At 46.3% G+C, this 14,869-nt stretch overlaps 8 protein-coding genes across 8 annotated transcripts; 4 read left to right on the top strand and 4 right to left on the bottom strand.

Annotated features, from left to right (window-relative positions):
• Positions 1-490: 490 nt before the first annotated feature.
• Positions 491-755, bottom strand: B0J16DRAFT_381634 (uncharacterized protein; the record flags this gene model as incomplete). Its single annotated transcript, XM_046131174.1, has 2 exons — positions 491-651; positions 707-755. 2 exons carry the CDS (start codon positions 753-755, stop codon positions 491-493), a joined length of 210 nt encoding a protein of 69 aa, XP_045987670.1.
• Positions 756-1,494: 739 nt separating this feature from the next.
• B0J16DRAFT_395678 (Metallo-dependent phosphatase-like protein) lies at positions 1,495-2,478 on the bottom strand (the record flags this gene model as incomplete). Its single annotated transcript, XM_046132207.1, has 1 exon — positions 1,495-2,478. The coding sequence occupies exon 1, from the start codon at positions 2,422-2,424 to the stop codon at positions 1,495-1,497; it is 930 nt and encodes a 309-aa protein (XP_045987669.1). The 5' UTR covers positions 2,425-2,478.
• Positions 2,479-2,913: 435 nt separating this feature from the next.
• On the top strand, positions 2,914-4,171 carry B0J16DRAFT_335959 (uncharacterized protein). The gene has a single exon (XM_046127143.1). It carries the CDS (start codon positions 2,934-2,936, stop codon positions 4,110-4,112), a length of 1,179 nt encoding a protein of 392 aa, XP_045987668.1. The 5' UTR covers positions 2,914-2,933; the 3' UTR covers positions 4,113-4,171.
• Positions 4,172-4,203: 32 nt separating this feature from the next.
• B0J16DRAFT_335957 (uncharacterized protein) lies at positions 4,204-5,083 on the top strand. Its single transcript, XM_046127142.1, has 2 exons — positions 4,204-4,991; positions 5,048-5,083. Exon 1 carries the CDS (start codon positions 4,285-4,287, stop codon positions 4,978-4,980), a length of 696 nt encoding a protein of 231 aa, XP_045987667.1. The 5' UTR covers positions 4,204-4,284; the 3' UTR covers positions 4,981-4,991; positions 5,048-5,083.
• Positions 5,084-5,166: 83 nt separating this feature from the next.
• Positions 5,167-6,293, top strand: B0J16DRAFT_85180 (uncharacterized protein). The gene has a single exon (XM_046134575.1). The coding sequence runs from the start codon at positions 5,257-5,259 to the stop codon at positions 6,013-6,015; it is 759 nt and encodes a 252-aa protein (XP_045987666.1). The 5' UTR covers positions 5,167-5,256; the 3' UTR covers positions 6,016-6,293.
• A 969-nt stretch (positions 6,294-7,262) lies between these two features.
• B0J16DRAFT_369840 (Glyoxalase/Bleomycin resistance protein/Dihydroxybiphenyl dioxygenase) lies at positions 7,263-8,002 on the bottom strand. The gene is made up of 2 exons (XM_046130301.1): positions 7,551-8,002; positions 7,263-7,502 (listed from the first exon to the last, which is right to left on the bottom strand). The coding sequence occupies exons 1-2, from the start codon at positions 7,847-7,849 to the stop codon at positions 7,385-7,387; spliced, it is 417 nt and encodes a 138-aa protein (XP_045987665.1). The 5' UTR covers positions 7,850-8,002; the 3' UTR covers positions 7,263-7,384.
• Positions 8,003-10,271: 2,269 nt separating this feature from the next.
• On the top strand, positions 10,272-12,340 carry B0J16DRAFT_369838 (multicopper oxidase-domain-containing protein; the record flags this gene model as incomplete). Its single annotated transcript, XM_046130300.1, has 4 exons — positions 10,272-10,286; positions 10,371-10,689; positions 10,744-11,221; positions 11,269-12,340. The coding sequence occupies 4 exons, from the start codon at positions 10,272-10,274 to the stop codon at positions 12,338-12,340; spliced, it is 1,884 nt and encodes a 627-aa protein (XP_045987664.1).
• Positions 12,341-12,433: 93 nt separating this feature from the next.
• Positions 12,434-14,442, bottom strand: B0J16DRAFT_301459 (amino acid permease/ SLC12A domain-containing protein). The gene is made up of 4 exons (XM_046124592.1): positions 13,979-14,442; positions 13,541-13,932; positions 13,029-13,494; positions 12,434-12,980 (listed from the first exon to the last, which is right to left on the bottom strand). The coding sequence occupies exons 1-4, from the start codon at positions 14,302-14,304 to the stop codon at positions 12,575-12,577; spliced, it is 1,590 nt and encodes a 529-aa protein (XP_045987663.1). The 5' UTR covers positions 14,305-14,442; the 3' UTR covers positions 12,434-12,574.
• Positions 14,443-14,869: the final 427 nt, after the last annotated feature.

The raw sequence follows: 14,869 nt of genomic DNA, 5'->3' as shown, positions 1-14,869 counted from the left end.
AGCTTTTCACGGCACGAGGGAGATCGCTCAAGATGGCGACGAATACGATCCTTCCTAGTAAAATACATTCCACAAGCCTTACAATTACCCTCCGGGTTAGGGATGTTGTTTCTGTTCGCGTATTCCTTGTGCGATACCCAGTAGTGACGATTGAGTTCTCTCTTTTCTGCGGCGACGTCGCCACAGCACTCGCATTTAAGGCGGAGGTTATGTACGCGATTGATGTGTTTGCTGTACGGTGGTTAGAGGAGTGTGATGGATGGGTTGGAGACTTACTTGTAGTGTGCGCCTATCTTCCATGACTTCTTGCAGCATAGGACTTTTCCTTATTAGCCATGAGGTATGTCAGAACGATGGGTTACTTGCCTGTGTTGTCTCCATTATTGAGCTGGGTATCATCATCCGAACAGCTGTTGTTCATCATCAACAATCCCGCTTGTAGATCGGCCGGCTTGTTGCCAGCATCATAACTACGCGCATGACTCCTCTTCTAAGTCCGAGGGCTGGGAGAGGTGGAAGAAGCGTCGCTTTGAGACGAGGGGCCGGTAGAAACGGAGCAGTGGGCAGGATAATCATCGGAAATGGCCATTCGAGAAGGGAATTGACGATGCCGAGTTGCCTGCTCAGAGCGGTTCAATATGGACCTGATCTCTGGTGTCATGGTCAGCGTGATTCATTTCGGATTCAGCGATTGATCAATTATTACCATGATCTGGGAAGTCCCGTTCTATATCCACATCACTGAAGAGTTCCATGATGGAACGTGTTCAGCGGGTAGGTTTGCGATTTGAAGATAAGACCGGCAATAAATGCAAGAACTGCGACAGACCGCAATGAATTTTCTGACACTCAGTATGTGTGCCCCGAGAAGTGATAACTACAGTCCTTTCAAATCAATACACATTGCTAGACTCATGAGTTTATATATCTCCCGTCTTGGCATTGTCTATGTACCTTGATCTACCCATCACCAACACTTCATTCACTTTCAAGCCGGGGGCCGTCTAACATCGTCATAATAGACCCCAACCTGGACTCTCAAATGCGAAACAGAGGGTTGCATCGTTGGCAATCACCCAGAAAGCCTCACGGGCCGTCAGAATTGGCCAACTGATAGATACATGTGTGTGTGATTGGCGAAAATCGGCCGAGATGGTGTGGAGACCTTTGAATCAGATGGTATCATGCATGAAATGATGGACGGCATCCTTCTTTTGTGTTCTAACCAGTTCGCTTGTTGTGATTTGTGCACAGCCTGATTTGGGTGTTGGATCGAAGTCGTGGGGGAAACGAGGCTGGCTATTGATGAGGAATTCTAGCACAGTTATTTTTGGAACAATCATGTCTTCAATGATCTTTATTAATTTACACAGATATGCGATGAATATTTCCCGATCGCGCAACCATCTTGTCGTTTCCCGACGATATAGCTACCTCAAGACAAGGTAGACGCGGAATCAGCACAATGCTCCGAGGGTATTAATATGCCCTCCTTCAACTAATAGGAAGATCAAGCTCAACAACCCAAGGAAAATTGAACAACCGCTTCCTCTGGCCCTGAATGGCAGCATTAACAAAAAGCGTATCAATCTTCCTCACAACCTCCATATGATCCCCCCTCTCATGCCTCGTGACCACAACCCTATCCTTCTCATACTCCTTCCTCCCCCATTTTACTTTGTCAAGATTCTCCAACACCACAGACTCTTCCTCGTCAATAGCCGTAGCAGGCGAAAGCTCCCCAGGTCGGTAATCTCGCCATCTAATCAGTTCAGCGCCCCAGCTACTATGCGCGTGGCCGAAGCAGTGCATTAAAGGTTTTGCTTGGGCGACTGCTCTGAACAGGTCTGGACAGCCGATGTGTTTTTCGTAGCGGCCTTGGTCGAGGATTTGGAGGGGTGGACCGTGGGTGATCATTATGTCGACTTGTTCGTTTATGTTCCAGTCGTGGCCTTCATAGATGTTGTACTGGAAACCCCAGGGGTCCTCTGAAAGAGTATACGGACTTGCGTACACGACAAGATGGGCGCCGTTGTCAAGGTCGAAGTGATGTACGCCCTCATCCAGATATACAATTCCGTACTCTGCAGCACTCTCCATCAAACGTCTCGCCTCTCCAGGACACCCATACTCCATCTCCACCCGTTCCATATCAGGAGGCTCTATCTCAGCTCTCATTCTCTTAAATGTAGGTTTATCGAGTGTAAAGTCATGATTGCCTGCAATAACAAGTTTAAGAGGAGCATCAAGTTCTTTGAGGAGTTCAATCGCAGCTTCGAATTCGTGTAGTTTTGAGTGTTGGGTAAGATCACCGCAGTGGATGGCTACTTCAACGGGGGTTAAGGGCACGCGGTCGTCGGGGAAGGGCTTGCTGTGCGTGTCGGAGATGATGAGGAAACGGGTATTGACCTTCCAGGGCGTCATTTTGGTGCATTGATGTGGTTATTGGGGAGTGTGGAGAGGAGCAGCACATGAGAAGATATTTTGTAAAATGGTGATAATAATTGACATCCTACATCTAAGATTTGCATAGCGTTTAGCATCCTGTGAACCTTGGATCATGACTCTTGCGAACAGAGCGATTGTTCTTAAAACCTTCATTCGGAAGCAGCGAGTCGCCAAGCCAACTTCTTAAAGAGGCTTCATTACATGCGCGCCTTGATACAAAAAGACATGTCCTACTTCATCGGATTGGATACAGATGTTCGAGTAACTCTTCAGCATTATTTAAGCTCATCAAGGTGCTAAAAATACCACACATAAAGTTTAACCCCGGCAAATGGACCCTCGCTAAAACTCCCCAGAACCCCAGAATTTGTTCAACTGCCGCGAAGATCATCATTCTCCACGTGACGGCGCCGAACTATCGGGTTGGTCAATGTCCACTCTAATCTTCCATCATCAACATCATCACGACCATCGTCACATTCATTATGCGTGAAGATGGATTCTTACGGGTTGATCGTCACCGATTACATGATGATGTCATGGGGGATAGAAAGCCATGGTGCTCCAGCCTGTCATTCAAACTTACCCTTCCACTCCTCACTCTCATAACCATTTGCATATTTGCGCCAAAAGTTTACTTTCTTTTTAATCTTGGAGCTACGGATATGAAACTTACAAGCTCAATCGCTGTTTGTCCAGCATTGGCTATGGCGCGTAATATTACGTTGTACAGAAATGACCCGCTGGTTCCGACTCCACTGCCGCCATCACATGCTGCATCCGACGGGCCAGCTATCATCCACGCCTTTCAGAAACTAAGTCGGTCTACAACATGGAAGAGTGTTCAGAATATTACTTTTGAGGGAGATACTTTTGAACCTGAGGGTATTGTAAGGCTTGGCGATGATCGGTATGTCGTTAGTTCAGGACATTGGACTATACCAACAAAAAAGTATGGAAAGATCATCAACGGGACAGATCGCTCTGCTGGAGCGGGAAGAGCGCATTTGATGGTTTATAATGGAAAAGGAGAAATCATTGCTGATGCGACGATTACGAAAGAGGGTGATGATGAGTATCATAATGGAGGCATTGACTTTGATGGTCAATATATCTGGGGAACCATCGCGCAGTACCGTCCGAACAGTACGGCATACGTCTACCGAACAGACCCTACAACACTCGTCCCAGAGCGCGTTCTCAACTACAATGACCATCTTGGCGGTATAGTCCACGACACACGCGCCAATTCCATCACGGCTCTTAACTGGGGTTCACGCTGCGCGTCAACATGGAATCTTAGATCCGTCCACACAGGCTGCGACGCATCACCCTCCCCAGAAACGGTGGTTCAAAATCCAAGTCACTTTATCGACTACCAAGACTGTAAATGGCTCGGCCACAGCGGCTTTTACAGTGGAAAAAGTATAATGCTCTGTTCAGGCGTATCTACGATCAGTAATTACACTCTTGGTGGTATCGCGCTTGTGGATGTCAAGACTATGATTCCTCTTGCAGAAGTGCCTATTGAGATGGAGAGTGCGTTGGGTGTTAGGGTGACGATGAATCCGATGGATGTTAGTGTCAATGATGGGAGATTGAGGCTTTATTTATTGCCGGATCAGCATAATAGTACTTTGTATGTTTATGAGGCGCAGATATAGAATAATGGTAATTGCTGGTGCCTGGTTGATTACAACGATGGATACGAAAATGGTCAGAGCCCACACGTGTAAATATCGCTCAACTCCACAACTCTTTCACAATCTGGATAGTTAAGTATTCTCACGATTGTACTAACAAAATGTTTACATCGAACGTATAGCTTCCATTAAAATGAGCCCCCACAAACAACCATCATCTCAAAAGATTCAATTCACCTCCCTCCCACCAGAAATACGACACCAAATATGGACTCTCACCCTCCCCTCCCGTCGCATCCTCGTCCTTTGCTACGATGGTCAAAAGGACCACCGCATCTTCAGATTTCTGCACCATTATCCATCTCCAATAACCCTTCAAATCTGCCGTGACTCCCGCGCAGCAGCCCTCAGCCAAGGATTCTTCTTCACCCTCAACGACTCCGGCCAAAGTGCATATTTTATCCCCAAAACAGATATCATATACCTTGACGATAAAGCAGTTATATACCTAAAAACTGCACACTCTATTGGGGTTCCAGGCTTGGATAGGGTTCTCAACGTTGGCTTTGGCTGGACTCGCTTATTCTGCTTAGCAGGATCAGTTCCTCATAAGAAATGCTGGAGAAGAGCTGTAAAGCGTCTTTACATCCACATGCCGCTTCTTATAACGCTTAATCATATCACGCTTGACCGCTCCAAAATGAGACAGCGTGACCTTGCGATCGAGCCTTTTTCAGAGAACAATAAAATTTGGTGGATTGAAACGCACAATAATACGCTCAAGAGGGCTTTTTCGCCGTGGAGCCTGGTGAAGAGTTGGGTAGAGGACGCGCTTGTTGGGAGTAAGTGTCAGCCTGAGATTTTAGGGTGGAAGCTCGACCGGTCCTAAAGCTTTCTCTTCTACCAAAGTATGTTCAGATTGTCGTACTTTGTATGTTCATGAAGCGTATACATACTTCTCAGGCAGTTGTAATGGCTGGATCTAGTGCCTGATTGATTACAACGATGAATACGAAAATGGTCCGCTCGGGTTCTGTAGGATTCGGATGCCTGCTTACAACCAATCCTATAAATATCGCTCACCTCCACAACTCACTCTTGTACAATTTATCTAGTCTAGTTCTCACTAATACTTACAACAAACATTAATCTTTCCATTTATAAAATGAGCACTCAAAAACAGACAACTCAGTTCTCATCTCTCCCGCAAGAGATACGGGACCAAATCTGGAATCTCACTCTCCCCTCGCGCCGCATCTTCCACCTCTACAAATCTCATGATGATGAACAACACGTCGACGCTTATACTTTCCAAAACACATATCCACTTCCATCGGCTCTTCAAACCTGCCGTGACTCTCGCGAAACATTTCTCCGACAAGGCTTCTTCCTCACACCACCCCACTCCAACAAAAGCATGTACTTCATCCCAGAAACCGATATTCTCTACTTTGGCCGCGTAGATTGTCAACGCCTAAAAGAAAAAGAACTCATCGACATGCCTGGATTGAACAGAGTTCTCAACGTTGGTTTCGAATGGGCGTCTTTCTTCGAATACGACCCTGATGAGAGCATCGTTCCGGCCAAGAGATACTGGAGAACGGTTGTGGAGTGCCTTTACGTCCAGATGCCCCATCTCAAGACGTTGAATCACATATCTCCTGTGCCGTTCGGTAAGCCGCATTGTGAGTATGGGCTTACCCCGTTGTCAGGAAATACCACGGTTTCTTGGCAAGGGCTAGATGGTGAGGATGAGAACGGGGGCGCGTTCGTGGTTGGCAAGTGGAGAGATGTGAAAGGCTTTATTGAGAAGACGCTTGAGGAGAGTGAATATAGGCCTGAGATCTTGGGATGGAAGTTACATACGTCGTCAATTGGTCGAGACATTTTCTCTTCTATTTTTGAGAACCTTTTGAGGAGTTAAGTTTTACTGTTGCTTTGAAGGAGTCATTTACTCAAGCGGCAGGGAATTGGCCGCAGAGAGCTGTTATTCACTCGTCAAGATATATGATGCCTCTGTCTCATTCATGGTCTTGAACTAAACTACTCTTGCTTCAACGCCTCGCTTTTACTTGACTCTTCTATATATACCTAAGAGGCGATGACACAGGAATAACGGTAATTGTGATCGCTGGAGCTGGTGCCTGGCTGATTACGTGAGGTGATGGATACGAAAATGGTCGACCCGTATGTCAGTCATATAAAGATGGATCGCGCACCCCCAAGCATTTTCACTGATATCACAATAAGCATATTAATCTTTGCATTTATGATTCAAGGTTGACTCCTCCAGGGCATCTCAGTTGAAGTCGCCCGCATCCACTGAACTCTAACTATCGCCAACGCAGTGACTCACGCGTACAAAAGGCTGCTATGCCTTGCACAGTAACCCTCCCTTCCTTCTTCCTACACCCAAACCTCCCTCACCACAACACAAGCCTATACCATCGCTGGTTAGCATAGGATCTTTGCATTCATAAAATGATCTTTACGATATTCCCCTCTCTTCCACAAGAAATACAAGACCAAATCTGGGCTTTCACCCTCCCTTCCCCTCGCATCTTCGACGTCGACATATCATCTAATAACGAATCCCACACCTACAGATTCTCCTGGGGCCTCCGAAATGTCAATCCCCTTCCGATAGCCCTTCAAATCTGTTATGATTCCCGTGCAGCTGCCCTCCGACAAGGGTTCTTTTTCGAATATTCGCCCAACAAAAGTCTCTTTTTTATTCCACAAACCGACATGCTCTATTTCGGTCCCGAACGCGTTGACTTCCTACTAATGAAAGAGCCTACCAGCATGCCGGGCTTGGATAGAGTCCTCAACTTTGGTTTTGGGTCTTTCTATTTTCGGGGTAGTGTTCCGGTGGAGAAATACTGGAGAACGGTCGTGAAGTATCTCTATATTCACATGCCGCATCTCAAGACGCTGAATCATATCTCTCCTGTGCCGCCGAAGGGGGCACTCTGTGAGTATACGCTGACTCCGTTGCCACGAAATGTCGAAGTGAAACGGACTGGAACAGAGATAGATGCTCGGTATAATAAGCCGTGGATGGGTTGGGAGATTTCTGTTATGAAGGCGCTTGAAGGAAGTGAGCATAGACCTGAGATTTGTGGGTGGAAGGTCGGAGATGATTGTACCCGAAAGCTTCTTTTTTGATACCTCATAGACGAGCACTTTTTATAGTTGCGGTGGAATGAGTTTCTTGATCAATATATATAGAATATTGTCTTGTTCACGTCTCCAACTACTCTGGCATCAACGACTCGCCTTACTGAACTCTTCTAACCCAAATGAAGAACCTCAACATTGTTACCGACAGGATCAAGAACAAACGCAGCATAATACCCAGGCCTATACTCTCTCAACCCCGGCTTTCCATTATCAACAGCCCCAGCTTTCCTATACAAGATTAGCACCGTATCTCTTACACCTCTTACTCAAACTTACATAGCAACCTCATGCCACTCATCAACATGCTTCTGATCCCTTGCATCAAAAGCAAAATGAATAGGACAAGTTCTGTTTTCCATTTTCCCATCATACTTCTTGAGGGATGCTTCTCCACCACCTCCAAGCCAAAAGTCCGGTCCTTTGTTGGCTTCGCCGAAAGCGCAGTAGTATGCGCCGCTGGGACCTTGGGCTTCGAACTTGAATTCGTAGCCTAGGGGTGCGAGGATTGCTTTGTAGAAGTCGCGCATTTCGGTGTAGTGTTCACCGCAGGGGAGTGCGAAGTGTGAGAGGCCCATTGTGATGGTGATAGATGTAGACGATAGTGACTGGGTAGATGAATTGGTGAGAGGAAGATGAGTTGAGATGAGATGAGGTTGAATGGGATGAGTGAGGTCTTATATACTTGTGCTTACAGCTGAACTTTTAACCTGCATTCACGGTACAACTCGAGATTTCCCCTCTTCAACGTGAAGTCGCACTTGGTGGCGCTCTCCGACTCGGACTTTATTCAAGTCCGCAATCTATCCGATTGCCAATTACGAGAATCCCTGGAATGCATGGTTTGTGATCCCATTGTGCATAAATATATTGACAAATAATCTTCACAAAGACAAATTCTTATGGATAAAATAGAATGTTTTGGTAAGTTATGAACGAATACTTCATGCTCATTGAGCTGAAGGTGCTATGAGGCTGGCTGGACCCTGAGTGGGGAAATTCCCGTAGCTTGGATTGCTTACTTTCCTATTTAGGAAATGGAGATTCTGAACGGTGGTCTGACGTTACGGTAGAGGAGATGATCATAATCAATCGAAGAGAAACAGCTCTGATAGCTATTCCTGTCAGGTCGGTGGTATGTGCAAACAGCAGTGAACAATGGCCTATTGGGCAGCATCTCGGCCTCCGAGAACGATGGAACTACTCGAGAACACTGGCCGTTATGTTCACGGAAAAGGTACCAACCAATGACTTGCGTCTCATTTCAAACTGGATGTGTGGAGTGGGTAGCACACTGCTGCCCACTTCCCAGACTGATCTGTACCTGATCATCGAGATAAGATAAGATGGAAAGTGCACCGTTGGAAGAGGCATCATTGAACGGCCAAAACGAAGATAGTTCCCTTCATGCCGTTCTACTCAGAGTACCGCACTCTAGTTCAAATTGCAAAGTATTCAAACATTTTCATGGCTGAATGTATAGAAATATAGGGTTATGATGCACAGAAGAGACCCATGAGAGGCGGTCCACGGTATCTCAATGAGAGAACTAAGCTTTCAGATGGTCGACCAAGAGAAGTTGGCCGGAATCGTTTCTAGGAATCTCAAGGCTCATGATAGTGTACCCATAGTAAAGCCATAAGTGCATAGTCTTGTCAGTTGCCCAATTTCTGCAAGAGTGGGTGGTATGGTCGACACAACTCGTCCAGCGAAACAGCAGGAAGATGCAGAATTCGAGTATTTGGGAGACCCAACCACTTTAAGTAAAGTTGCTTCAACAGTTCTTTTTAGATTTTAAGACCATGGGACTAACTGCAAGTCATCAGGTCGCTGGGTGAGCCATGCTTCTGCACTCAGAGCAAAAGTTCGCCTTTGAGGCCTGATACCATGCACCTATCAGGTCTACAGAATACCCAATAGGTGTTACACTCACCGTTTCTGACTCAGTTCGACTCTTTGATGCATATACTAAGATTATAGGCCTTGAACTCAAATGCGTGCGCGTGTCAGCGTTGCGTCTCTAGTTCTCTAACCACCATCGTTCTGAATGCTTACAAACTTACATATGGCATATCGGAGTCAACTGCGCGTCTCGCTGGGCTGACCCGACTCTACTGTCAAAGACACTCCTGAACTCTTCCTATGAGATTACATGTAATCCAATGGCAGAGCCAAGGTGCGCGGGACCTAGCCCTAACTTACCTCGATGCTTGACTGCTGTTGGAACAGAACAAAGAAACAACCACGAAACTCGACCAACAGTCCCTGTCGATCCGGACTCATCTCGTTCTGAGTGTCAAGAAAGAGAAGCACAAGGCATCATCACAACACTGCCTTGCAGTCCCTCACCAGACTCGGAAAAGGATATCCCGACCCGTCATCCAAAGTCACCGACAGCCCAGAATTTGGGGTCTGTACAATTCCTATCTAGGCGATTTACCCGCATTTCATCCAATCGGCGCAGGATACGAAAAGGGTGTTTACCAAGCGCTCGGCCGAGAATCTGACAACATCGTCTAGTAAAGCTGACCGCCAAGAATAAGTCTATAAGCAGGCATGTCAGCCCTACCAATAACCAAGTATCAACATGATCCTTTACTCTCATAAACAGGTTACTTCTAAACTTGTAAAGGATATTTGTCTATATCTGGATATCGCCGTACCTCGGTTCATTAACCATAGCTGTGAATTGAGTATAGACAGACCGACAAGGCACAGTTATGCTTAAAGAACAACATCTTCTCCAATTAATCTGACCTCAGCCAAGAAATAAACATCCAATCATTCACTGCCAACTCTTTTACTCAGCCCCCAATATAAGGCCTAGTCTAGTGCTGACTATGTGAACGAAAACCAAGACTCGTCTTGCTTTGACCTCAAGCTGAGATTAGATACACCCTATCTTGGCGATGGAAAGAGAGTTGCGGTGTCTTTGAGAAACACCATTGGCTTGTTGGGGCCAAGATTAGTAGAAACAACGACATTAGCAGTAATGTGGTTATGCGGCGTGGTCATGTAAGCGGTGTTGTTGAAAAAGGTTAATACTGCGGAGAATGAATGGGGATAGTTTCCGAGTGATGTATATACAGGATGTTGTAGCCACTTGATGAGATACCTTTGCCCTCAAGAGAATATCTAACCAATCGAGGAGTCTCCCTCGTTGCAGTCAAGATGTTCTCCTCTCTCTTCTTCCTACCTCTTGTTATCCAAACTCTCATAACATCGGTTGCGGCTACAAACACCAAGAAATTCGACCTGAAGATAACATGGCAAGACTACGCCCCAGATGGCTTCTCCCGCAAGATGCTCCTTGTCAACGGCCAATCCCCAGGTCCCGTTCTCGAAATCGATCAGGATGATAAAGTTATTGTGAAGGTTCATAATGAATCTCCCGAGGAAATCACAATTCACTACCACGGTACACTTCCTCCTACCCATATTACATAGCTCATGTATCTAATGGCGAATATAGGTCTGGAAATGAAAGGCACACCCTGGTCAGACGGCGTCCCGGGCGTAACCCAACACCCCATCAAACCAGGCCACTCCTTCACATACAAATTCACTGCCACACAATACGGCAGTTTCTGGTACCACTCTCACTTCCGGGGTCAAATAGAAGACGGTCTCTACGGCGCAATAATGATCCATCCTCGACACGATGAACCCAATCCTTTCCATCTAATCTCTGAAGATACATATGCTATCGAAAAGGCTGTGAAGAACGTCAAGCCGGTCGTTATTTCGGACTTTGTGCATCTTACTTCTGCTGAGAAGTGGGATATGACCGTTGCGGCTGGCATTGAGGATTCGTGCTATGACTCTATCCTTTTTAATGGTAAGGGAAGGGTCGAGTGTTTGGATAAGGATGTTGTGGCGGAGAATTTGAATGAGATTCAGAAGGCATATCTTACCATGGTCCCTGGAGGTGCTGAGTTTACTGACAAAGCGTGAGTACCACACCTCTGGCCTATATCCCAGTACTGACTATTTCTAGCTGTCTTCCTGCTTCTGCCTTAAATACCCTCGCTGGAGGTCTGGGCAACGAATCAGCCCTCCTCCCAGGAACATTCTCCGGCTGCAAAGAAACAGACGGTCAGATCGAAAAGATCAAGATCTTAAACTATTACGGCGCCTGGGAATCATGGGTAGCCTTCGACATCATCGGCGCCGTCAATTTCGTCAACGGAGTATTCTCTATTGACGGTCATGATATATGGGTTTATGCCATGGATGGCTCATACATCGAACCGCAGAAAGTACAGGCCATTCCTGTTACGAACGGAGATCGATACTCTATTCTTATTAAGATCAGAAATACGGGAGAGTATAAGATGAGGTTTAACTCGAACAGTGCGCCGCAGCTTATCACTGGCCATGCTATTCTCTCTGTGGAGGGATACAGCGCTTATGAGGAGGTTGAACCCTATATCAACCTCGTCGGTCTTCCTGCTTCAAAAGAGGTTGTCTTCTTCAACCAACTCATCGCCCATCCTTATCCGCCAAGTCCTCCCTCCCCCGTCGCAGACGTAACCTTCAACCTCAGCATGGCCATCAAGGGTGCTTCATATCTCTGGGCCCTGAACGACACAAAACTCATGTCCAACCAGTTAGACGAACAACGCCCAACACTCTTCAGCCCACAGCCCTACATCCAAAACAACGTCACCATCTCAACACAGTTGAACCAATGGGTAGACCTCGTCTTCGTAGCAACACTCTTCCCTCAACCTCCCCACCCAATCCACAAGCACGGATCAAAAATGTACTTCCTAGGTGCAGGAAAGGGGTTGTTCAAATGGAATTCCGTGGAGGAAGCAATCAAGGAAATCCCAGATCAGTTTAATCTGGTTAATCCGCCGAAGAGAGATGCTTTTCTTTCGACGCCTGCGGAGACGGAGCCGAGTTGGGCTGTTGTGAGATATCATGCTGCTGATGCTGGGCCTTGGTTGTTGCATTGTCATATTAATAATCATATGGTTGGTGGGATGATGATGATTATTCAGGATGGTGTTGATCAGTGGCCTGAGGTGCCAGAGGAGTATGCTGAGGGTGGGAATGGGGAGTGATGTGTCTAACTGTTTATATCTTTACTTCTTATCGAGACTAGGTCTCACCATTTGACTACACTTTGTTAATACAAGACATTTCCCTATCTATTTAAGCATTAACTCCACTCATTGGCATCACGTTCATTGCTCTCATCAAAGTCACTAACAAGACTCATAGCATCGAGATATTATCATATAAACAGTAATCATTATATACCATGGTATCATCGCTAACCGACTCAATATAACCCCCTAAAACAACCACGTAACAATATTCTTAACCCTTGTCTTCCACCCCGTCTCCTCAGTAACCTTCTCCTCAACAGTATGAACATCCGTCTCAAGATCCATCTCATTCAGTTTCACAATCTTGGTCTTCTTGACAAGCTTCCAGACGACAAACATAATGAGCATGACAGGCAGCTCAATGTAGAAGCTGACGAAACTGACACCATCGAATGTAGGACTGAAACAGCTCCATCCTTGGACGAGAACCAAGAAGCTGTTGAGGAAGACGCAGATCCAGGGTCCGTAGGGATACGTCCAGTTCTTGAAGGGTAACAAGTGTGTTTTGCCTTGCACTTCGAGGGCTTGGCGGAAGCGGATTGAGGTTATACCGATGGAGATCCAGCTTAGTTGGTTGGATACACCGACGATACTATAACTGTTAGTAACCCATCTTATTCCGAAGTGTGAGGAGACTTACTTTTGCAACCAAGACCACAACTGTCCAGCTCCAATAAAACTAGACCCAAAGCAAAGTCCAGCTACAAAGCCCGTAACAAGAACAGCAACCCAAGGAACCCGATTCCTGTTCAATTTTCCAAGGACTTTAGGTGCATGACCTTCATGCGCAAGAGTGTACATCAATCTCACGCCCGCAAAAAGAGCATGATTTCCAGCAGAGAGCACACTAGTGAGAATAACAGCGTTGATGACACTGCCTGCAGCTTTGGCGCCCGTCATTTCGAAGACGATGGTGAATGGTGAAGTGCGTGTTTCCTTGGAGTCGAGATCGGGGTAGTTGTAGGGGACGTTGAGGCCAATAATCAGGATTGAGAGGATGTAGAAGAGAATGATGCGCCAGAAGACGTTTTTGACGACTTTGGGGAGGGTTTTGGTAGGGTTCTTGGTTTCACCGGCGGTGATGGCGATACTCTCAGTTCCACCGTCTAGAATTGTTAGTCGCTGTGTCTTGGTGAGGTTGAATGGACTTACAAGCAAATGAAGCCGTGACGAAAACAGAGGCAAATCCTCCGATGCCACCTACAAAAGGCGCACCAGGTATATGCCAATTCTTTCCACCGATATACTCTCCAGTCTCATTACCACCGCAATTGACGACGATGCCCATGACGATAAAAACCACAATGGTGATGATCTTGAGCAGACTGAGCCAATACTCAACTTCTCCGTATGCTCTAACAGAGATAAGATTGATTCCAATGAGAACGACCCAGAAAATGAGACTCAGGGCCCAGCCGGGAAAGTTGTCGGTCCAGTATTGAAGAATGATCTGTAAAGCAACCAGATCCGCGGCCGTGGAAACAGCATCGTTGAACCAGTAATTCCAAGTAAGAGCGAATCCGAAAGCATCATCCACAAAGCGACTGTCCCAATTAGTCAAAGATTCACCAGAAATAGCAGTTGACTTACCCTGCAAAAGTACAGAAACTTCCCGCAACGGGAATAAACGCGGCCATCTCTCCCAAAGCCAACATGGTCGTAAAAACAATACCACCCACAATAGCATACGCAATTAGAATAGCTGCTGGACCACCAGTAGCAAGAGACTTTCCCGTCCCCAGAAATAATCCTGTGCCGATTGTGCCGCCAATGGCAATCATTTGCACCTGGCGCGCTGAGAGGGTACGAGCCAACAGGTCGGACTGGGTAGGACCTCGTGGGGCATCGCTGTCTTGTCTTTGAGGAAAACCCTCGACATCATTGTCGGGAGTGTCTTTTTCTGAACGGTATACCATTATGATCTTTGTTGAAGAGATCGCAATGAATAGAGGAACAAGATCTTACATCTTGATCTTGAACTCTGTTGATATAGATCCGCTAATGAGGCACGAGATATTGCGTGCTCAGAGGCAAATCCACTTGCAAGATTTCTTACGTACCTGTTACTGAAGGTAGTATTCTCGCCCATGTCAGTGAGATCTTGTGGTGACATGACACAGACAAACTGGTTGCCCGCTAGGGAAGGTCGCTAGTCTCAACCTCGAAAGGATCCGCTAAAATTGAGGTAACGTCGCATTAGATCCTGCAGGCAGTCATTGAAGAAGATGATTAATTCAGTCTATTTAACTATATGTATTACAACTCTTGTCATTTGTTCTCAATCATCATGTCGACTGCTTCAAGTGAGAGACTTGCTGGATATAGGGATGTAAATATAGAGTGTGCAGATTTTATAGCGATAAACCCACTTAGACTGGCCACTCCGTTCTCTCGGACCCGGTTTGCCGACGGTTTCTATACAGATTTGGTTACCTCCCCGATCTATATCGTAAGGTAATCTTTGCCTCATCAGAGATTTTC

This window comes from Fusarium flagelliforme (genome assembly GCF_020744385.1).
Source record: "Fusarium flagelliforme strain FIESC 12 MPI-CAGE-AA-0113 chromosome Unknown B0J16scaffold_2, whole genome shotgun sequence".
Lineage (NCBI taxonomy): Eukaryota > Fungi > Ascomycota > Sordariomycetes > Hypocreales > Nectriaceae > Fusarium > Fusarium flagelliforme.
Note: the sequence above shows the minus strand (reverse complement) of the source record. Positions and strands in the feature narration are given on the sequence as shown.